At 42.1% G+C, this 24,705-nt stretch overlaps 1 protein-coding gene across 4 annotated transcripts; it reads right to left on the bottom strand.

Moving 5' to 3' along the window:
- Positions 1–1,042: 1,042 nt before the first annotated feature.
- LOC131226753 (ubiquitin-conjugating enzyme E2 22-like) lies at positions 1,043–21,832 on the bottom strand. Of its 4 annotated transcripts, XM_058222457.1 has the most exons (8): positions 21,685–21,832; positions 17,805–17,963; positions 17,451–17,595; positions 17,283–17,360; positions 17,052–17,164; positions 14,423–14,526; positions 1,624–1,814; positions 1,043–1,587 (listed from the first exon to the last, which is right to left on the bottom strand). In XM_058222457.1, exons 2-8 carry the CDS (start codon positions 17,805–17,807, stop codon positions 1,463–1,465), a joined length of 759 nt encoding a protein of 252 aa, XP_058078440.1. In that variant the 5' UTR covers positions 17,808–17,963; positions 21,685–21,832; the 3' UTR covers positions 1,043–1,462. The 4 variants fall into 4 exon arrangements, with proteins under 4 accessions (XP_058078440.1, XP_058078437.1, XP_058078438.1 ...); XM_058222454.1 differs by having other exon boundaries at positions 1,043–1,814; XM_058222455.1 differs by having other exon boundaries at positions 1,043–1,814; positions 21,569–21,685.
- Between the last annotated feature and the right edge of the window lie 2,873 nt (positions 21,833–24,705).

Here is a 24,705-nt window from a genome sequence, read left to right as displayed (position 1 = left end):
TAAGGGGGGTTTTGGTGCATGGAACAATCCATGGGGAGGGCCATCAACAACCATGTACAGTTTCACATGTATCACACTCATTGTAGCATGTGGCCAACCATTGCAGATGGCACATCAGCATGGTTATATGGCAATCCAGACCGCAAGTCACTGACCAAACTGTGGATGGAGCACGATTGAAGAATCCCATTTTACTCCTAACCATGCATCTCATAGCCATGTGAAGGGTATGAGCCACAAAATTTTTTTAAATGGTACCAATAGTCGTTCTGGCTCTGGCCCCATCGTGAACTGTCATGGATCAACCCTTCAGGGCAGGGTTCACCTAGTTTAAAAACCTGAAAACTCTACTCAAAGCTCGTTCATCTTACACAAGCAGGTAGGATTTGATTGGGCCATGTACTGCTGTCAGAGTTGGAGCCCACTCAAGTAGACCTAACAACTTTCAAATATGCTTTGCATGGGCCCATCTCTGACAGCAGTACGTGGTCCAATCGAATCCCACAGCCTTGAGTCACCATTGACGTCTGGGTGGCAGGGTCATCAGGCTATCAAGCAGACCTAACAACTTTAAAATATGCTTTGCATGGGCCCATTTCTGGCAGCAGCATGTGGCCCAATCGAATCCCGCAGCCTTGAGTCACCATTGATTTCTATGGGGTCAGGGTCATCAGGCTATCAACCTCAGGTCTAAATTACCAAATCATGGGCCCTGCTTATAAGATTTGAAACCAGCAATTACCTCAGGTGATGCACCACAGTTGAGTAACCCAAAATGTCAATCTAATTGGGCCCACCATGGATGCAAGATGATGTCTCCCAGATCGCTGCATCCCCACCCTTTGATTATGGCAACCAAAATGTCAATCTCAGCCACTTATTAGACAACCCCAAAAACCAATAGGTCTACCAAGCTGGGAGATTTCCAATACCATCTTCACATCATCATGGATGGAAGATGATGTCTCCCAGATTGCTGCATCCCCACCCTTTGATTATGGCAACCAAAATGTCAATCTCAGCCACTAATTAGACAACCCCAAAAACCAATAGGTCTACCAAGCTGGGAGATTTCCAATACCATCTTCACATCATCATCGGATCTATTGGGAGATCAAAGAGTTATGATTACTGAACATAAATGACCGCCGGAGGCTGAGAATCCTGCATGGAGCAGATCTTCTGATCTGAGTGGTTTCCATGTCATTCCCCATCAACAGTGGGTCCCATCAGATCAACGGTTTGGAATCACAGGACCATGGCAACTCAACGTCCAACTCCTGTGGCAGACCATTTGATCCACTCTTCTCCTCGGTGCATACTGTTATCCCCTTTTATCTTCTCATTGTTATTTTCTGCCATTCTCTTCTACCAACTCAAATCATGTTAGCCCCCAACACAGTTACTGCATTTCCATTTCCAACTCCATTACTGAAAGTTCAGCATACAGGGCTATTCCTGTCTATAATCTCTTCAAGCTTTTCTTTCTAGCATCCATCTTCTTCTTGTCCACCATCTGGACTTTGTTGGTGGCAGCAGCAGCAGTGGCGACAACAGACAGCCCTTCCTTCTTTTGAACCGTTGATGCCCCTCCTATTGACATGGTCTCCATGGTGGTAGTAGTTGCAGGCTGATCTTGGCCGTTGCCAGCTCCGCTACCTGCTTTGCTGCTGGGTAAAGGAGATGGCAATGACAGAGCGGTCGTGCTACAGACTGTGTTTGTTTGGTCCACATTCAGTGCAGTGGTAGACTCGGAGATGGCGCCTGTCTTGGATTTTGCTTTTGGCTTAAGGGCATGGATCCCAGTGTAGAGCCTGCCACGCATGAACACTGTTAAAGCAACTATACACAGTCTACGGAAGAATAATAACAATGCATTATGTTGTTGTTATATCCACACCATATTCGAGACTCAAAATTCAGTATCTGATTGGCCCCATTGAGTGATGTTGTGCAAGCATCAATGAGGGAAAACTCAATGCATGATGATGATAAGGAAGATGGAGCAGGGTTTATAAAAGCAAAGAGAATAAAGCGGATTGATAGTCCAACAAGAACTACATACATTATCAACACTAACCCATGTGCATGCATGGGTGAGTGTTGGGGTGGGGTTGGGGGATTTGGGGGGCTTACCATCAAGATAAATACAGGGGTTGTGAACATATAGACCGACCCCTCTGTAACGGACCATCTCCATAGAAACCCCTTCCCTCGAGATTACTCCCAAATAAACCATACCTTTTTCTTTTTTTTTCCAGATATGGTCAAGAAAGAGTATTTAAGTTCACATTCGTCATGGAACTGTGAAGGTAACCAGAAGCGCCGTTTCCTTACAACCATTAGGGCATGCAAATGACATTTTTGCTCGCATTCCTTATTAAGAGCACCAAAGAGTGATTTGCCCATCCTTATAAAAGAACTGGCACGTGAGCATCAAGTGAGGACACTTGGACAAGTACACATCTGTTCCAATGATCAAGGTGGGCACAGGCCTACAACACAGAAGAATCAAGGTGGGCCACATGCATGTTCCAGTGATCCCGTCTGTTAGCTCTGTAGTTGTCCAAATCCTACCATCTACAATTTACAATTTAAAATGAATCTTAGACAACGATTTGAAACCCTTTTTAGATGAATTCTACAATTCTGTTTTTTGATTACTATGAAATTATCCTTGCTCTCTTCTTTCTTAAATTTTACTTGGATTTTATGTTTTTAAATTGGTGGGAGCTTCAAGACTCTTGTAAAACACGTCAATTATTTTATTTTATTCTTTACGAGAGATTCTCTTCAATCTTAAATTGTCGAGTTTTTTTGTATGATTTCTTACTTCGTAATTGATTGAGACACCCAATTGATCTATGACTCATCTGGAATGTTTTTATGGATGGTTGTGAACATGTTGACCTATGTGTTATGATAATGATGGTTAGAATATGATTTCACCTTAAAGACTTGTACTTTATTTTTTTCCTTATTTGGGTTGAATTTTCGAAGTTCACTTATTTTTTTTAATTTCTTGTGTGCTTTTTAGGGTCTCATCATGTGATTTCAAACTCAGAGTTCTTTATTTTTTGAGAGATACAGAGTTCTTTAATTCTTCATATAACAATGAAAAGCTTCTTAAAAGTTTTTTTTTTTTTTTTTTTTTAACCCCTCTTTCGGAATTTGCACCTTATGACTTTGCATTTAAAACATGATAGTGTTTGTGCTATGTGGGAAACATTACTTTGAAGGCATTGGGTTGGTGGTAATACTTATGAGTTTTAACTTTATATATTAATTATATAATGTTTCTACTGAGACTTTAAATTAAATTTATGATTCAATACAATTTTGAAAAACAAAATTTTGAGTCCTCAAAAAGTTTGTTGTATGATTTTTAGGGTCTCATCATGTGATTTCAAACTCAAGAGTTCTCTATTTTTTGAGAGACACGGAGTTCTTTAATTCTTCATATAATAATGAAAAGCTTCTCAAAAGTTTTTTTTTTAAACACCTCATTCGGAATTTGCACTTTATGACTTTGCATATTTAAAACATGATAGTGTTTGTGCTATGCAGGAAACATTACTTTGAAGGCATTTGAAAATCTGATTATTATTATTATTAGTTTTAAATAAACCCATTCCCCAAATCTGATTTTATTGGTGTCATTGTTTTCTCACATGGATGTTACACTACTCACGCTAGATTGGAAGTCCCTACTTTCAAGTGGGCCAATCTCGTAATACTTTATATCTTTGTGCATTGCGTATGTGATAGCCTAGGCCCTTTGCGTTGCTAATATGAAATTTCTGAATTTATTATGTGGATGCATTTGATTTTATATGTTGAATGCTAAAATTGATGTGTATTTGATCTCACATCTTACATCCTAGGTTAGTTTCACTCATCCTATATCAAAGTGGGATCAAAGCGGGAGGTCTCATATTCGAGATTCCTCACTAGGGGTGAATAATGCAGGGGCATTTTCACACCGGGCTTGAGTGGGGTGGCCTCTGGGATGCAGGGGCACTTGGGGTGGGTAGCCCATGTGAGGTGGAACCCATGTGATGTGGGGCCCATGAGAGGGGTTCGGCCTAGGACCTAACATATGAGATGTGGGGCTTGGGCTATATCAGATAAAGGGATTGAATCGCCATGCTCAATCAGTTCAAGCTTTTAGACCAAGTGGTTAGTTGTCATGCATCAAAGATTAATGCACGAGCATTTTCACACCGGGATCAAGTGGGGTGGCCTGTGGGATGCAGGGGCACACTCAGGGTGGGCGGCTCGTGTGAGGCGGGCACCACCCGTGTGAGGCAGAACCCATGTGATGTGGGGCCCCACGAGGGGGGTTCGGCCGAGGACCTTACCCATGGTATGTGGGGCCTGGACTATGAGATAAAAGAATTGATTCGCCACACTATCAGTTCGAGCTTTTAGAGCAAGTGGTTTGTTGTCCTACATCAACCCCACTAGGTCAGGGAAAGAGAAGGATAAAGGGAACATGATGGAGGGGAAGGGGCGTGGCAAAGTGGGCCCTCGTCACTATACAACACATACATCAAGGTGGACCACACGCTATCCACGCTGCATAGACAGTGTTGACAGGTGGGTCCCACCTTCGAAATGGACGAACGACATGGATATACAACATACATTAAGATGGATGTCACACATAGTGCACCTACCAGGATATACAACATACATTAAGAGGGTCACACACAGTGGACCCACCATCAAACAAGAGAAACAAATCGACGGGTTAATCAACCTATGCTGAGACACTTCTACAGACGGTTCAAATTGCCTCCAAGCAAATATCATTCCCCTAATCTCTCTCTAACTCTCTCGATCTCTCTTTTAATCTCTCTCCCGTAATCTTTCTTTCTCTTTCTCCTAGCTACAAATGGTGTGGATATGTGGGGCTATGGGGCTTAGGGGGTTATGTACCATTGTGTGAGGATTGAGAGGGAAATGTGGAAAGAGAGAGGCGTAAAATGGGAGAAGGGAAAAGATGGAATGGGCTAGCATGGAAAAGGGAGTGGGGTGGCATGGGCTCTAATTGCTTTTGAGGGAAAAGTGGTATGGGCTGTGTGGACTTTTATGATAAGATGAGATAGATAATATGGGTAGTCTAGGAAGTATATGTGGTACGTGGAGGTAAAGTAGGAGTATTATAGGTCTTTTGGCTAAGGGGTAGTTGTGGTGGGTAAAAAAAGTGAGGGGTAAAATGAAAATTTAGGAAATACACCTTTTAAAGATTCCTTGCAAGTGAGCCTCACTCGCCACGCGTACACATATTGTAATGTGCGCCCGCTTCGATTTACGCAAACGTATGTATCTCACAAATCGGGTATCGCAATAGGGCATACTGTGTCGCGTTAGAATCGCAACGCCAACACAGTTGCTAAAGTGTAGGTCTCAAGTCATTGTGATACTAAAACAGGATGCGTAATCGGTGCTCACAAATCTGGTCCATCCCAGGTGTGCCAACACCGCAAACCAAGCGTACAAAAAATCTTATAGCTCTCCTCTCCTAACAAAAAATTCCATCATTGAAATTTGCATAACCAACCCAAGCCAATCAAAACACACAAAAAAAAGCAAATCACATCAATATATATAACAAAACAACGCTCAAATACCATCAAACGTTGAAAAGATAGGATTAACACTTGTGAATTTGTCTCTCGCTTCCAAGATACCTTCATTAACACTATGATAACCCCAACTAAACCTTCACCAAAGGAATGACCTTGGTCTGGAGGACCTCTTTTCGGTTGAGGATACAGACTGGCTACTTAATATAAGAAGCACCCTCATGAACCTCCAACAGCTGCCAATCTATCACGGGAACCACGCTTAACCCACACTTCCGCAACAAGGAAACATGGAAAACGTTATGGACACCAGACAACTATGGTGGCATGACAAGCCAATCGGCCAATGCGCCAATGCGCTCCAAAATCTTAAATGGTCCAATGAACCTTGGGACAAGCTTCCCCTTGACACTAAAACGAACCACACCCTTCATGGGCGAGACCCTAAGATACACTCGATCCCCAATGACAAACTCCAGTAGATGACGTAGACAATCAGCAAAACTCATTTGTTGGCTCTAAGTTATGTGCATCTGCCGCCTGATGAGGGTTGTTGCACAAGCTTGAAACCTAAGAAACGACGCTATCCAACCTCGGTCCAACAGATGAGGGAACTACAAGGCCTGCCATACAAGGCCTCGAAGGGAGCCATGTCGATGGTCGCCTAGTAGTTGTTATTGTACGTACACTCGATCAAATGCAGGTGCTCATCCCAACTATTAAGAAATCCAATAGACAAGCTCGAAGCGTGTCCTTAGGGATCTAGTTGACCCTCTTGGTTTGCCCATCAGTCTGTGGGTGATAAGTGGTGTTGAACTTCAAGGCAGGCCACACTGCCTTTTGAAAACTCCTCCAGAACTGTGATGTAAACCGTGGATCTTGATCGGATACGATCGAAACCGGAATACCGTACAGTTTGACAATTTCTCCGATGAACAACTTAACTACTTAATCCAGTGGCCAGGTCGCATGCATCGCAAGGAAGTGTGCCAACTTCCTCAAACGATCGACGACAACCCATATGACGTCATGACCGCACTGAGTCGTCAACAACCCCATGATAAGATCTGTGGCAACCCCTTTTGTGTGTTTTGATTGGCTTAGGTTGGTTGTTTTTTGTTAGGAAACGAGAGTTGTAAGACCTTCCGTACACTCACTCGGGACAAATCAGATGCATCGATCGCGAACCCTGTTTTAGTACTACAGTGACTCGAGACCTGCACCCTAGTGACCGCGCCAGTGTTGAAATTCCAATACTACGCAGTACGCCCCGTTACAATATCCGATTTGTGAGATACATACGTTTGCATAAATCGAGGTGGGCGGGCATTACGATGCACGTACATATGGCGAATGAGGCCGACTTGCAAGGAATCTAGAAGGAATCTCTAAAAGGTGAATTTTCTAAATCTTCATTCTACCCCTCACATTTTTTCACATACCACAACTACTCTTAGCCAAAAAATCTACAATACATCTACTTTACCCCCACCTACCACATACACTTCCCAAACTACCCCTACTACCTATCCCCTCTCACCATAAAACTCCACACAACCCCTCAAAGGCATGAGAGCCCATGCAAACCCACTACCTCTCCCATACATCTACTTTACCCCCACCTACCACATACACTTCCCAAACTACCCCTACTACCTATCCCCTCTCACCATAAAACTCCACAAAACCCCTCAAAGGCATGAGAATGAGAGCCCATGCCAACCCACTACCTCTCCCATACTAGCCCATTCCTTCCTCTTTTCCCCTCTTCCCATTTTACCCCTCTTTTCACATTTTCATTTCTATCCACTTCATACTACAACACCCCCCCAAACCCCATAACCCCACATCCACACCATTTGTAGCCAAGGAAAAAGAAAGAAACTGAGAAATGAAAAGAAAAAGAAAGATTAGGGGATCGAAAGAGAGAAAAGAAATAGATTAAGGAAGATAGGGAGAGATTAAGAGAGAGTTACAGAGGGATTAGGGGAAGGAGATTTGCTTGGAGGAAATCCGAACCGCCCGTAGAAGTGTGAGTGCATGGGTCAATTAACCCATCAATTTGTTTCTCTTATTTGATAGCGAGCCCACTGTGTGGGACCCACTTGTCCACGTTGTCCAACGTGTGGTCCACCTTGATGTATGTGTTGTATGGTGACCTGGGCCCCATAGTAGTGGGGCCCCACCTTGCTATGTCCCTCTCCCTCCATCGTGTTCCTTTTCTCTCTTTCCCTGACCTAGTGGGATCCACCCAGGGTGGCTGATGCTGTTAAGACAGTGTGGACGCGTTGTGGTGGCCCACCATGATGTTTATTTTTGGTAAAACCAATTGATTGGGCTAGTCAGACCTGAATGAAGGTAAAGTACAAAGATCAGCTTGGTCCAAAGCTACCTGTGTGCAATTCGACGCCCATGCCACGTGTGCAAAGGTGTGCACGTGGGTCGGTGCACAAGTGAGCATGACAATCTCTCTCTCTCTCTCTCTCTCTCTCTCTCTCTCTCTCTATATATATATATATATATATATATATATATATATATATATATATATATAAACAGAGACGCTGATGTGCCAGCACCAGCAGCTGGCGCTACTTTTGTCAAGGGGTCAAGGGTGGGGCCCACTGCTGGCCCCACCATGGTGTATGTGTTCCATCCACACCGTCCATCCACTTTGTCGGATCATTTTAGGCCATGGGCCCAAAAATGAAATAGATCCAAATCTCAAATAGACTACACCGCAGGGAATAGTGTGGAGTGGCGTCCACCTTTGAAACCTTCTTTGATGCCTAACCAAGGGCAGTGGGACCCACCTGTCCACGTTGTCCAACTTGTGGTCCACCTTGATGTATGTGTTGTATGGTGACGTGGGCCCCATAGTAGTGGGGCCCCACCTTGCTATGTCCCTCTCCCTCCATCGTGTTCCTTTTCTCTCTTTCCTTGACCTAGTGGGATCCACCTAGGGTGGTTGATGCTGTTAAGAAAGCGTGGACGCGTTGTGGTGGCCCACCATGATGTTTATTTTTCGTAAAACCAATTGATAGGCCAGTCAGACCTGGATGGAGGTAAAATACAAAGATCAACTTGGTCCAAAGCTTCCTGGGGCCAACCGTGACCTGTCCAAGCCAATGGATGGAGTGAATTTCTTGAGGTGGACCCCACCTGCATGTTTTTAACAATCTCTCTCTCTCTCTCTCTCTCTCTCTCTCTCTCTCTCTTTCTTTATATATATATATATATATATATATAAGCAGAGATGCCGATGTGCTAGCACTAGCAGCGGGCACTACTTTTGTTAAGGGGTCACGGGGTGGGGCCCACTGCTGGCCCCACCATGGTTTATGTGTTACATCCACTTTGTTGGATCATTTTAGGCCATGAGCCCAAAAATGAAATAGATCCAAATCTCAAATAGACACCGCAGGGAACAGTGGGGAGTGGCGTCCACCTATGAAACCTTCTTTGACGCCCAACTAGGGGTAGTGGAACCCACCGTGAGGTCCCACCATGACGTACATGTTTCCTTCAGGTGACCCACCCAATCTAGCCACTGGAAAGGCTCACGGGCCTGGTGGACCGACCAAAAACAAGGCAGATCCAAATGCAAGTGAGCTGCACCTTTTGGGACAAGAGTATGGTGGGCTTGATGTAATGCTTGTTTGCCATCCAATCTGGGCGAAATGGGTCCCACTATGGACTCCCACCATGGTGTACATGACTTATCCGGGTGGCCCACTTGATTTGATCAAGGGAGTGGGCCACAGGCCCTCATGGGTTGTTCAACAATGCATGATATCCAAATCTCTGGTGGAGCACATTGCTACCAAGAGCATTCTCCCACGTTGTGGGGCCCACTATGGAGTCCCACCTTGATGTGTTTGTTTTATCCGCGCTGTCCAACCATCTTGACAACTCATTTTAAGTGTGAGGCCTGATTTTGAGTGGACCATACCTGAGGAAATAGTAAATACCTGCGGATGACATCACATATCTACTAATGGCTCTTGGCAGCACATTGCTACCAAGAGCATTCTCCCACATTGTGGGGCCCACTATGGAGTCCCACCTTGATGTGTTTGTTTTATCCGCGCTGTCCAACCATCTTGACAGCTCATTTTAAGTGTGAGGCCCGATTTTGAGTGGACCACACCTGAGGAAATAGTGAATACCTGCGGATGACATCATATATCTATTAATGGCCATATATTAGCTACCCTTCATTGTGTAATTGTTGCAAATTTAGAATGATTAGAACCTCAATATCAAAAACTTAGAAAACGTACCCTAAGTTCCTGTTGTGAACTCAATCTAAAATAGGATTCCTTCTTGTGAGCCTAGAAACTCCTAAACTAACACCCGGCATGTGCATAGATTTGAGAGTGCCCAATGCTAAGAGGTTCCTTGTCCTTTTCAATAGGACATAGCACCCAAGAAAGCTTCAGGTAGACTGCAGACCAGGACTAGCACGTCTTAGCCAGCCCCAGCTATGAGTGTTGATCAGTTTCAACATATGATGCACATCATGAGCTTTATGGTGGAGCGCCTGAAGAGGATATCGGCCAAGGTACTTACCCTGTTAGAGTAGGATTACCGGCATTCTTTGTTGAGGGATTTCGGGCAGATGGATCCCCCATGTTTTCATGGCGAGCCAGACCCTATGGCAGCTAAGAAGAGGTCTGAGTTAGAGAAGATCTTCGCCACCATAAGATGCACGTCACAACAGAGAATTCCCATTGTCGTCTTCCTTCTTTAAGGAGAGGTTGAGCATTGGTGGGCATCGGCTACCCAAGCAGCGAGGTCGGATTTTATGTAGACATGGGAGGACTTTGTAGACCGGTTTGACCAGAAGTTTTTCCCAGAGCATGCTCGTCAACAGCAAGCCTTGAAGATGGAGACGCTAGTCCAGGGTGCTATGACCCTATCATGAGGTGTGGTTCGTCACCTTGTCCCGATTTGCGCCATCCCTTATGGTCGGCAAGGAGTAGGGGGCTCATCGTTTTGAGGGAGGTTTGCATCTTGTCTTTCATGGCCATTTCGTTGGACACAAGCTGCCTACTTTCAAGGAAGTAATGGAGTGGGCCCAAATATTAAAGGCAGAGTGGGTAGATGCGCAGCGACTTCGTGACTAGGGCGGGAAGCGAAAGGGGAAGAGGGCAGCCCCTTTAGCAGTTCCCAGTAGCAACAAGCCCAGTTGTTGAAGAGGCTCACAGCCCAATCGTTCTTCCGAGCACCAGCAACACTAGTAGTACCAACAACACCGCCACGACAACAGTTTATCGGCATTTGCTACGAATTTGGAGGGACGGGACACTGCATACAAGAGTGCCCACACCCACAACAGCAGCCAAGAGCACCACGGCAGCCCTTGCAACAGCAGCGGCAACCCTACCAGTAGCTGCCCAGTAGCAGCGGCAACAACAGTATCCGTCGCCGAGACCTTCCCAGCAACAACGGAAGTAGTAGTATAGGCCCCAGAGCATAAAGACTAATGCCTTGGTGATTCACTCAAATAACCCTTCATGGGCTATTCTCCAAGTTTTGGACACGCACCTTGATCTTTTGAGAGGAGAAGAGTACAACTAATAATCTTGTCAGGTGGGCCACACATGGCCCAACTTAGAAGGGTGATCTCCAAGGTGGGGTCTACCAGTGTAGGATGTCTTACACAAGTGTATTCAGCTACATGACAAGTTAGCATACAACTGGTTGCATGGGCTTACTAAGGTTGGGTAAGCGTGAAGCTTATGGTCACTTGCCAGGTTTGGCTAGAACCAAACCTGGTAAGGTAAATATATCCTGGTTCCATTGCTGAAATAGTTGTTTTCTGACAGCGCAGTTATAGTGCACTTTCTTCAGTCTCACTTACTCCCCTCCTTTTTGGTTTTTGGAATAGTTTGCATAGAACATATACGCCTAATAATCTTGTCAGGTGGGCCACACATGGCCCAACTTAGAAGGGTGATCTCCAAGGTGGGGTCTACCAGTGTAGGATGTCTTACACAAGTGTCTTCAGCTACATGACAAGTTAGCATACAACTGGTTGTATGGACTTACTAAGGTTGGGTAAGCGTGAAGCTTATGGTCACTTGCCAGGTTTGGCTAGGACCAAACCTGGTTAGGTAAATATATCCTGGTTCCATTGCTGAAATAGTTGTTTTCTGACAGCGCGGTTATAGTGCACTTTCTTCAGTGTCACTTACTCCCCTCCTTTTTGGTTTTTGGAATAGTTTGCATAGAACATATACACCTAGGTAGGAGTTGTTCATATTAGTGCGTGGCTCAATGAACATATATGCTTGTTGTCAGGGTGTGAATCTATCCACCGATTGTAGAGTTCTTAGCGTTGTACTTGTGACATTCTAGCCTTTTGCCTGTTTCCAGTAACCTACTTTTGTTGTGCTTTGTATCTGATGTAATGTGGAACATTAGAACCTTCTTAGTGTTTAAAGAACCACTCCTGATTTATTACATTGTATGAAGCAAGGTATTCCATATCGATAAAAGGTCACCATCGTAAACGATATGGGTATCAGTAGTAACGGCCAATTCGGGGGTGTAATGACCTTTATGATCCCTGTAACGGTTCTTTTTAAAAAAATTGCCTGAAAAATTCTGAGAAAAAGAAAAATATCTTGAATATCTAGAATAATGTAAATATTCTAAATCTGTATTAATTTCTTGTTTTGAACATGTTTATTGTAGTGTAACTATCCACTCTTTAGTGAGAGTGTTGTATTAGGTTGTTGGTGAATTTGTGAACATGGTTATGTGTGCTTACACATTCTAATCAAGCATTAGGATTAGAAATCGAAAAAAAAAAAAAAGAAGAAGCGCATATACTATTTTTTTTATTTTTGGAAAAAAAAAGGCCCTAAGAACACTTCTATTCACCCAAATTACTTCAATTGACTATTTTAATCCTAAAAATTATAGTACGAGCGGTCAAAATCTTTACTAAGAGTGTTATATTAGGTTGTTGGTGAATTTATGAACATGGTTATGTGTCTCTAATGCTTACACATTCTAATCAAGCATTATAATTAAAAATTGGGAAAAAAAAATGCACATATACCACTTTTAAAAAAAAAAAAATTTGAAAAAAATGGCCCTAAGAGCTTATATTCACCTAATCACTTCAATCGACTATTTTAATCCTAAAAATTATAGTACGAGTGGTCGAAATCTGCTGTAGAATGTAGGACAGTTTCTGGAATGAGAAAAGTGAAAAAAAAAAAAAGAAGAGGAAAAAATGAATTTATGTAGAAAAAAGAAGTGTTTGTTTTTCGACCGTTATGGGGGTAATAGTCATCATGCCCCCTAATGATCATTATGGCCCCTATAATGGACGATACGGTTCAAAAAAATCAACAGCCCCGTTTCACCCTCGTATCGCGTAATGACAGTAGTTGCCTATACATATCGGCCTTGACGGCCGTATCGTAATGGATATGGAACACCTTGGTATAAAGGGCTTTAAGGGCTGCCATGGTTCTCCAGTACAGGAGTCGAGTATAGGGATCAGGTTAGGTTGTTCCCCTTCATACATTTTTGAAATCAAGATTCGGGGCATGAAACTAACTTGAAATCAATTGGGCAGCAAAAGAAGCCAACAACTGGTAGCAAATAGAATGGTTGTTGCGAGACGTGGGATTTTTGAGCTTGCTAAGGCAGAGCTTGTTGTATTCCTTGTAATTGGTAAGGACGATATAGGCGAATTTTGGTAGGAGAGTGATCCAAACCAGATCCAACCCAACATGGATTAACCAAGATGCAAAAAGCACCCAAACAAGAAGATCCTACATACTACCACCAGTTTTAGGCCACTTTGTTCTCTTACCATCTTTAATTGCAGGCCACGTATTGAAAGGTCACGGAGATTATACTGTTGAAGAGATCTTTGGGCATTCCCAAAAAACCATGACCAACTTGACTAAAAATACCCAAGGAGACTGTATACTCATGGGCATTCCCAAAAAACCATGACCAACTTGACTAAAAATACCCAAGGAGACTGTATAGTGTATACTCATGGGCATTCCCAACAAACCATAACCAACTTGACTAAAAATACCCAAGGAGACTGTATACTCAGGTCAAGGATTGAGTTGATCAACCTGAGTATAGATAGATCAAGGCAACCTACCAAGGATCAATCATCAAGAAGCAAAAAACCATACAGGCAGGGAGATTCTACCTACCAATCATGGACCATTTTCAGTTTAAAACACGCTACTGCCATATTTGTTCTCTGACCATCTTTTTATTGCAGGACACAAACCGAAAGGTCATGCAAATATTATACTATCAAATAGAACTTTAGGGCATGGTCCATCCATGATGCTGCCCAACAAACCAAAAATCAACTTTAAAAAACCCAAGGAGACTGCATATACTCAAGCAAAGATCGAATAACTCAAAATCCATTAGACAATGGTTAACATGTTACGAAAACCAGATTTTCTAATGTATGCATGTTCATATGCATGCATAGATGTTATACCATGAGGAACACAACAATTCTCAACAGCCATAGAAAAATAAAAGAAATGCTATCAAGGTATGTGCTTCATATAATTTCTATGAAGTGCCATTCCCACCATACATGTGGCAAACATCTACAGTGATCCAGACCACCAATCTGGCGGGCAGCCACCATGTGAATGGGTAGGATGTGTGGTTTATAGAAGTTTAATCGCTACACAACATATGTCACAAACATGCACGATGATCTCCCGTTGATCCAGTGATCATGACAAAAATCAAAGGTCATAGCAACCTTCCTAAAAAGAAGACACAAACTGAGGCGCCTCCAATAAAATAAAACAACTCACCTGGCATGCTTTGCATATTCCTCATAGTTCTCGAGCAACATCTTGCCAGCCTGTTCATTTAGAGCCGATTCTGGGAATGGCTCTATCAGTAGACACCTGACCACCTACCATCAGAAAACAATGATTTATTCAAAATTCGTGTTAAACTGTTGGAACAAGAAACTAAAGCTACCTCAATGGCATGTATTCTGCATTTGGATGCTCAATTGAATTGAATTACGGCATTTCAGTCCAATAAATTGGAAATGAACAATGTGGGTGGCGCTCCCTTAGTGATATATCAAGGATTCAGCCCCAATGTCATAGTGACAAATGCTTCTGGTCCAACTTGAAATGCTTGGCATTGCAAATTAGGAGTATGGTCTTCATTATGAAATTGATGACCACCACCCCACTTTCAACATTTTCTCTATATGGAATTGTATCATGGCAATTTAGTTGAACCGAGCATCTAACTGAACCCTTGAGAACCACACACATACGTAGACACCTTCTCAAGCATACCCTTGAACAGAAGGCTTGCCATTTAGAAAGCCCACCCATGTGCGGAGGGTTCCTGCCACCCATACCCTAGAGTAGAGAGGTTTGCTAAGCTGACACACATTAGATGATCATCTGCATCTAAGGACCCCCTGAGCAGAGGCTTCTAAGGCCACATGCATGGAGACGTATCCACCTGCACTTAAGTAAAGGATTGCTAATAAGCCAACACGTGTGGCACCCTGCCCAACACAAGCAAGCACAGATGCATGCAAGAAAACCAAGCTTTCCATCAAGTTGCAGTGCTGTTTATACCTACCGGCTACAAAATCAGGCCCTTTCACTCCAAGACAGTCATGGTGTACAAAATGAAGAGAAGGCTAAAACAAAATTTTCAGTGCTTTTGATCAAATTGTCTATTTATTTTGTACACTCTGGCCCACCTCATGAGTGAAACAGACTATTTTTAGGCCAACGATCTAAGGCGTGGCCCAAATGATGAAAAGATCAGATCTCACACTTCTTCCATATTGGCATGTTTGCTGCAAGTGGATGGGCAAGGTTCAACATGCATGCAGGCTTAGCAAACTCCTCTTTTGGTAAAATATTTATGTTGAGCAAATTGAAGACAGCTAAAACAAAATGAAGAGACGACTAAAACAAAATTTTCAGTGCTTTTGATCAAATTGTCTATTTATTTTGTACACTCCGGCCCACCTCATGAGTGAAACAGACTATTTTTAGGCCAAACGATCTAAGGCATGGCCCAAATGATGAAAAGATCAGATCTCGCACTTCTTCCATATTGGCATGTTTGCTGCAAGTGGATGGGCAAGGTTCAACATGCATGCAGGCTTAAGCAAACTCCTCTTTTGGTAAAATATTTATGTTGAGCAACTTAATCAATGGTCTTAAGACTAAATTTAAATCTCTTTATTGAATATGTGATCTTTAAGTGTCCCATATAACCCAGGATATGGTGATCCATCCGGGTTCATTACAGCGCACTAAACAATAATTATATCGAAATTGTGCCCTCCATCACTAAATCACCACTACCACATGGAAGCCTTTAGAAGTACTCATTAATGGAACCCGAACCAACCTGAAAGGACTGGTTTGGACCAACAGGCCAGTCTATGTATCACCTGTTTTTGGATTGGAACTGCCAGGGGCACATGAGCTTTCAGGTCCAACCATCGAACCAATGTTTTGTTACCCAACCAGACTTTTGAAGTACAAGATGGCAGAAACAGTTAAAGGGTGGAATGGACCTGATGGTCGGACCAGTTTTGGACCAAAACCCATGGCCTTAATGGCCAGGTCATTATAAACCAGCCTCTTTTTATTGGAACCACCTGGGTCAAACAGGCTTCCAGGTCCACCAACCATTGAACCATTCCAATCACAGCAATTTGGACCAGAACCGTCAGCTCTTATTTTGTAATTTTTTTTAGTATTTTTTTAACACGAATGTGACCCGCTTGGACTGGAGGTTTCTCCAATATAAAAATGGGTTGGCATCCAGTCCAAGTTTCACCATATTCAATGGAACAAAACCAAACTGTGCAGCATCATTAACATAACAATCTTGACATGACGGGAGTTACATTACAAAGTGCTAAATTGGAGTTTTGCATTAGAGGAAACTGTATGATTCTTAATGAGCAGATGTCTCAGGTCCTGAGTTCCTACAGGTAGTTTTTTGAGGCCAACGACAGTGTCCTAATCCATATTATTGATCCATGGCCCCACTGTGGATGAACAAGGCCCCAACACTGATTGGAATATCCTAGCAACCACAATGCTTGGCCTTTGACTCTTTTCCCCATTTGAAGTGGGCCTCGGATGTTTCTTTCTTCAGCCACCCAATGACCCATCACAGAGATACACTGGCATGGTTAATACAAGGCGAGGAACCAATAATAAGATCAATGATCGAGATAACCCAACCCCACTTATAGCCCCGAGTAATACGCCATGTCATTCAAAGGCCCAAGAGAATCAGAATGGAAAGAAATGGCCCAAGAACTCTGTTCAAAGAAATAATGGGAAATCAGAACAAGAAAAATGAACCTACAGAAAGAACAAAAAAAGAAAAAGAAAAAGAAATTAGACGAATGAGATGAATCATCAGTAATGAACTTACAAGAAGAACATGTCGCAATCCAAGACTTGGATTCCAATCTTTTTTCAGTGTGTTTACGCAAATCTCACCATTAGTTGCAATATTAGGATGAAAGATCTTTGTCAGAAAATAGCCTACAAAAGAGTAGACAAGACATGAATGAAACATGTGAGCATATTGAACAATCATTCTTCATGTATAAGCATCTCATTTGAAGACCAATGAAATACAAAACGAGCATATAAAACACACCTTTGGGAGGCGATTGTGGGAAGTCATGCAATAACAATAACTTCATGCGAAAAACACCATTTTCATATGGAGTTCCAGCTGCAGGATACAAGAGCAAGATAACCACAAAACTGGTGAATCAGTAGAAGAGGCATTTTTCACGATAAAATCGACGGAGAATTCACACACCTGGTCCTTCAATATAAGCAAATATGGTGGAGAAATCATCATCATTAATGCATACTTTAATGCCTTCAGGTGGAGTTTCATCAAGATTCTTCAGTTCCTTGGCGAGTTGTTTTACCACATTAGGTGGAAGATTTTCATTGGTTGCCTTCCATAACAAAAAATAAAAATAAAAATACTCACGGTGTTTGTTTATAGATCCAAAATGAGAATGGAATTGTCACATTATAAAAAGCATAAAAAGTACAAATAGTTGAACGCAGATACAATTGTCAAAAGTGCTGAAGTAAATAAATATATGGATATGTCATATTTCCCGACATAAAATGAAGTCTTGGAGAATGAAATACCGCTCACCATTAGCCACAAATAGGAGTCAAATTCTTCTGATTCTTTTGCCGGTAAGATATCAGCCTCTACAAATGATGCTCCTAGGTCTTGTAAATCCTAAAACAAACGACAGTTTGCTACAATTTCATTGCAACATTTGGGATAGCTGCAACGCTGACTGAGCTTCTGCAGAAAATATTTCCAAACAATACTGGTTACAGACTTAACTAAACCTGTATGAACTTGAGAACGCATTTTCTTAAATCTTCTTAAATGTTTAAACCAAAAGAATTGTAAATCAAAAGGGACCAATCAACCCATCAGAAATAAATAGTGCATGTGACGTCAAGAAAATAATGTGGAAGTGGAAGAGAAAAAAGACTGTATTAGTCCTCTCGAAATGTTGTCCAAGAAGAGAATGGCTCCCCAATGGGAGAGGACTCCTGAAACAAGCTTCATGAAAGTAACCTTCCAACAACTTCTGATTCACAAGTAACACCAATCACAAAAGTTATTCCATTTACTATTACAAATATTCTTTGTTACTTATCTATTATTGGAGAAATGATCAAGTATTATAAGCATAGCATACTTCCCTTATCTCTGCAATGTGTCACGTGCATAAGACATACAAGCCATAGAAAAGGCCAGCCACATCATGAAGATCATCTCTAGTTAAAATCAGTCTGATTCACCCAGGGAGTGGATTGGCTTGATTTTCACTCTAAATGATTTTCAGCACAGGTCCTACCTTTTTGATCAAATTGTTAAGATCATTTGATTGCTGAATCACGTAGCAGGGTGCGGAGAAAGAGGAAATCATCGTCTTTTCTCAAAAATAGCAATTGAATCACAAGGGAAGAGATCATTAAAAATGAGAGAAGTAAACTGATATTATTGATGAAAGTCTGTTTACAAAGCCCCTGCATATGACTTAAATAATCCCTAGACCCTAAATTCATAACTTTCCTAAAATACTAATTTTACTAAAAAGAGTAAACACCTTCTAAACTGACTCAACTTTCTCATGATTCAACAAGGCCTTTAAGCTATTCCACAACTCACCAAACCTTAAAATACACTAAAAATAGCAAAAACCGTAACTTACTGAAAATAGTAAGTTTTGGGTAAAAACTCAAAATTGGTGAATCAACATGGGTCCTACCCTTTTTAATAATATTATTAAGATCATTTTAGCAGGGCATAGAGAAAAAGAAGAAATCACCGACTTCTTCTCAAAAAATAGCCCTAAATCCACAAGGAGAGAAATCTCTAAAAAAGAGAGAAGGAAATTGATATTATTGGATGAAAGTTTGTATACAATGCCCCTTCAATATGACTTATATAAATCCTAAACCTTTAACTTTCCCAAAATAGTAAACTTTACTAAAATAATATATTTACTAAAAATAGTAAACACCTTCTAAACTTAATCAAACTCTTTCAAATGACTCAAACAAGGACTTTAAGCTATTCCAGGACTCTCCGAACCCTACAATACCTTATAAATAGGGGAAAAAAAAAACTTACTAAAAATAATGAGCCTTGACTAAAAACTCAAAATTGACCCCTAAAACAACCTTATTTTGGAAAGCCGCACGAGGGCCAATGGCCTATGGCATTAGCCTTTGCAACAACATATTATGCATGAAACAGATAACCAATCGCTAAGTTAAGGCCGTAGGAAGCTACAATGTGCACTAGACCCTTGGTTAAACCTTGTAGCCTGATTTCTTTTGTATCCTAACCGTTAATGTGATTGTCCTTGATTTTTTGCTGCAAATCTAAATTTCAGGTTATTCTCCGTCAAAGATGATGATGCAGGACAATTAACCACTTGCTTTAAAAGCTTGAACTGTTAGAGTATGGCGAATTAATCCCTTTATCTCATAGCCCAGGCCCCACATCTCATGGGTTAGGACCTTGGCCGAACCCCCTTCGTGGGCCCCAAATCACATGGGCCGCCCACCTCGAGTATGTCCCCGCATCCCACGGGCTACTCCACTCGAGCCCGGTGTGAAATGCGCATTACTCACCCCTGGTAAGGAGTCTCGAACACAAGACCTCCCTCGTGGACCCCAAATCGCATGGGTCACCCACCCCGAGTGTGCCCCTGCATCCAACAGGCGACCCCACTCGAGCCCAGTGTGAAAATGCCCCTGCATTAATCACCCCCGGTGAGGAGTCTCGAACACGAGACCTCCCGCTCTGATGCCAATTTGATTCAGGACAATTAACCACTTGCTCTAAAAGCTCAAACTGTTAGAGTATGGCGAATTAATCCCTTTATCTCATAGCCCAGGCCCCATATCTCATGGTTTAGGAACTCGGCCGAACCCCCTTCGTGGGCCCCAAATCACATGGGCCGCCCACCTCGAGTATGTCCCCGCATCCCACGGGCTACTCCACTCGAGCCCGGTGTGAAATGCGCATTACTCACCCCTGGTAAGGAGTCTCGAACACGAGACCTCCCCCGTGGACCCCAAATCGCATGGGTCACCCACCCCAAGTGTGCCCCTGCATCCAACAGGCGACCCCACTCGAGCCCAGTGTGAAAATGCCCCTGCATTAGATGAGGTCCACAAAAGGATTTAAAATCTATCATAAAAGGAGATCTATTATATTAAGAAAGGCAAGAAGGCATCAAATGAGGAAAAAAAAATTCAAAACACGAACGAAAGTTGATCTTGGGAAGGTTCTAAAAAAAGGTTACACCGGCCATTTTAAACACATTGGTCACTTTGTGCTGTTATATAACTAAAGTGTGTTGAGTAGTGTCCATTAGTTTCTCAAAAATTACCATCATTATATAATTGAATCATGGTGTTATACAACTTGAAATGTTCTCTAGAATACAACATCTTCGTGTAAAGTAGACAATATTTTCTCATGGGCATTCATATCTATTTTTTTTACAAAACCTACCGAAAAACGCATAAAAGAAAGTCTACTAAAAAACAAAACCACTAACAAAAACCTACTTTAAAACAAAAACAGTCACCAAAGAAACAAACTTTCACCCAAAACCTCCCACTAAAAGAGCAGCATTCCATCCATTAACAACATGAGCATACCAAAACAACCAAATTTCCTTTAAAAATAAAAATTCCAAACATCCCCCAATACCAAATTGTACAAAATAAACAAGAAAATTCAAAAAAAAAAAAAAATTAAATTAAATAAAATCCAGTCCACGAAAACCAAGAATTCCATTCCCATTTTCCAAATTTTCCGTTTCTATGCTTCGGAGCCAAAACTCTAACTGAAAGCACCGCATAGGAAATCACCAAAACACAAAACATTTATGAAACCTACTGAAAAATTCGTGAACAAAGATCAACAAAAAGTAAAATGTGAAAAAAAAAAAAAATCTATTAAAAACCCAAAAAAGATCACAAAAGAAACAACCTTTTACGAAAATCTTTCATGAAAGAATCAGTACTTGATATACTAACAACAGAAAAAAAATGTGCCCAAACAACCAAATGTCTACAGAATACACAAAAAACACACAACAAAAGAACTGATCTTCTACAAAAGTCATTAGAAAAAAGTATCTGATCTACAAACAACAGAAAATTCATCAACATGTACCAAAACAACCAAATTTCTACAAAACTCTACAGAATGTCTCCCCAACCGAATTTCTACAACAAAAATACAAAGAAAAAACACCAAGACAGCATCCGATCAACTGAAACCGAGAAATCTGAAGATTACAAGCAACTACACAAATAAAAAAAACCCAGTAAAAATAGAAAAATCACATCTTTCAAGAACGAAACCCTAACTCTCTCATCTGTGGACGAAATCGCAGCTAAAAAATTGAGGAAATGCTCAAAATCGGGAGAATAATCAGATATCCTTGAAGAAGATCGAGATTTTTGATCGAGAATCGATCACTAACCTTTCAAATCTGGCGAGCAATCAAATTCGCATGATTGAGAGAGATGCAATGAATCGGGTTTTGGATTTCCTTATTTATGCTAGATTTTAATTGATTACTTTCATCAGAAAAAATTGAAATGACGAAATTAGCCTTACTCTTTTACGGAATTACGAGATTGCCCTTCCTTCGAAAGGGACTCGTGATTTGAATGTGGGGCCCAGGGCCCTCCTGCGGGAGATGCGAGATTCCTGCAACTCCGATTACAGGAAGCCTCTGTAACCGAAAGCACTGTGGGGCCCACCACGAAATCTGTGTGACATCTACTCCGTTGCTTCAGTTTCTACATCTCATGTTAGAAATTGAGCACTAAAATGAGAAATATTCAAAAATCAAATGGGCCACATCACAGGAATCAGTGGGAATTGAACCTGCACCATTGGAACCTTCTTGGGGCCCAAAATCTTTTGTATCGGGCAGATATTTGGATTTTCCATCATCATCCTGGTGGGAAACGTCTTATGAACGGTTTGGATTACATATAGATATCACAGTGGGCCCAGGAAGGTTTTAATGGTGAGCGTTTTCATCACTGATGTTTCGTGTTGTGTGGCCAAATTAAAGTTTTAGAACTTTCATTTCTAGGTTCATATTCTATCATGCGCCAGTGAAACTGATAGACGGAGTGGATTTCACAGAGACATCGCAGTGGACCCCACAGAGCTTTGGGTTACACGAGCTCCCTGCAATAGGGCTTACTGAAAAGTCGTGTTCCTTCATGTGAGGGGGCGGGACACGGACCAGAGATCTGGACCATCCATCAGGTAGGGTGTACTTTCAACACACCATAAACTAAAAAAATCATGGTGGTCCGTTGATCCGCAGATCAAACTTTCACGACGCAAATGGGCGGTTTAAAAAGAAAAAAAATTCAACGGTCGAAACTCAACGTGCATGTGTGGTCACTTGATGGGTGTCTCACCCTGATTCTTGGCACGTGGCATGTTGAGAGTACATTATCAATGAACGGCTCGGACTGAAGGCCTCGTTGAATCAAGACCCTTTAAATAAAAAGATCCTTTTTAGTAAATCAAAAGGTTTGCTGAGTGGCACGTGATTTCTTACACGTGGGGCCATGGTTCGACGATATGGCCTGTTGAGCTAATGGGTCACACCATAAAAGGTGGGGCCCTCAGAATTTCCCAGATTGGAAAATCCTGGTTATAGGAATATTGACCCTTCCAACCGTCTGCATTGAAAGGTCAGAAGTTTTCCATCTGGGAGAGTCTGGATTCAACGGTTCCGATCATGGAACCAATTCCAGAATGGTACTCTACAAGCGGAAACGGATCGGCTACTCACCCTGCCACTACCAATGGCTAGTTGTCGGTGCTCTGTGGGCCCCACCATGATATCTGTGTTCAATCCATGCCGTCCACCCATTCTTCCAGATCATTTTATTGTATTATGCCAAAAATGAGGTTGATCCAAATCTCAAGTGGACAACAAAATGTTGATTAATCTCCTACCATTAAAAACTTATTGGGGGCGACAAAAGTTTTGGATCAAGATTATATAATTTTTTTTCCCTCCATCCAGGTATGTATGACCTAATCAACAGGTTAGATGTCAAATAACCATTACAGTGGGCCCAGGAGGTTTTTAATGATGGAAATTCAATCACTACTGTTTTCCCCTGGTGTGGTTCACCTGAGATTTACATCTACCTAATTTTTGGCATCAAAACCTAAAATCATATTTCAAAATGGATGGACGGCATGGATAAAACATATACATCATGGTGGGGTCCACAGAGCACCGACCACTAGCCCTTATACCTCATATATTCCATCTGTACACCACCGTTCAGCGGTCTAGGATCTTCCAACGTGGAGTTTCCATCTTACCGCTGGGATAAGGCCCACAAATCTACAATCCGCATGCATGTGCCACGTGTACGGCGATGAATGAATAAAATGAGGGTAGAGTTTCAATTGGACCATCTGGCCACTACCGTACGCCGAGAACGTGTTCATCAATCCTGGCCCCATCCCAACCATTTGATTGATTAGACACCCGATGTCGAAAGCAAGGTACGGCTGGATTTCATCATTGCCTGCATAACATAAAAGTGGGCCCCACTGTATCCCAGCCACTATAAATTGTACACGTGGCAGATGTTCATCAGTCCTGGCCCACCGAGAAAGCTACGGAGAATTAAGCATCCCAAACAGTAGAATTAGACACTCCTGTCATGGAAGAAAGGTACGATTGGATCTCATCGATGCTTGGTGGGCCCCACTTATTCCCACCGCCCCCTAAAAGTCAAGCATGTGGGACCCACACATTTTGGAAATTTCTGATGGATGTATGCCACCTAATTGATCCTCTTCTCCGCCATTCTCTTATATAATGATTCACTCACGCACCCACGTGTCTTCTGCAGGCGTGGCATGCGTCTACATCAATCTAAGCCATTCAAATGGTGGGCCATCAAGGATCGGACGAACCCAAATGAAATAAACTGATAGCATCCGTCCAGCAGCCATCACACGGATTACTAGAAAGAACAATGTTCGAGCGTTCAATTTCTGCAGCGAATGTACATAGATCCGACCGTTAGTATTGCCTGATCAATGTGATTTTCGATCTGATGATCCATCCACGTCATCTCTCATGATTCGTGCAGTTTAGAATGAGGCAAGTGGGGCCCACAGTTCTAAACGGCTGATGTACCATTCACCAAGATTCAACAAAAAAGTTGCAAGACAGTATAATGATCGACAGTCAGACCCATCCAATGAACGGCCTAGATCGGTCGAATCGTGGGCTCCACTACCCGAACGGTTCTGTGCAAACATTCAGGCATACGTGCTTATATGGTGTACGTGTGACATATCTGACATTTCCATCCTTTGGTCTCGACTCTGAATTTCCAGTGGAATGATCCAAACCCTTTGAATGTAGCAATTTTTTTACAACCATCTGTTGTTAAGAGCCATAAATCATACGGTTATATCAAGATGATGATGGGCCTATTTT

This window comes from Magnolia sinica, chromosome 15 (assembly GCF_029962835.1).
Source record: "Magnolia sinica isolate HGM2019 chromosome 15, MsV1, whole genome shotgun sequence".
In the NCBI taxonomy this organism is placed as follows: Eukaryota; Viridiplantae; Streptophyta; class Magnoliopsida; order Magnoliales; family Magnoliaceae; genus Magnolia; species Magnolia sinica.
The sequence above is the reverse complement of the archived record's forward strand: the minus strand, read 5'-3'. Positions and strand labels throughout refer to the sequence as shown.

Excerpts from the sequence above, each read along its gene's own strand:
- LOC131226753 (XM_058222454.1), bottom strand. Across the intron at positions 14,527-17,051 it reads GATTGCGACATGTTCTTCTT|GTGGTCAGGTGTCTACTGAT; the intron begins GTAAGTTCATTA and ends TTCTGATGGTAG. Across the intron at positions 1,815-14,422 it reads GAATATGCAAAGCATGCCAG|GCTCTACACTGGGATCCATG; the intron begins GTGAGTTGTTTT and ends CATGCGTGGCAG.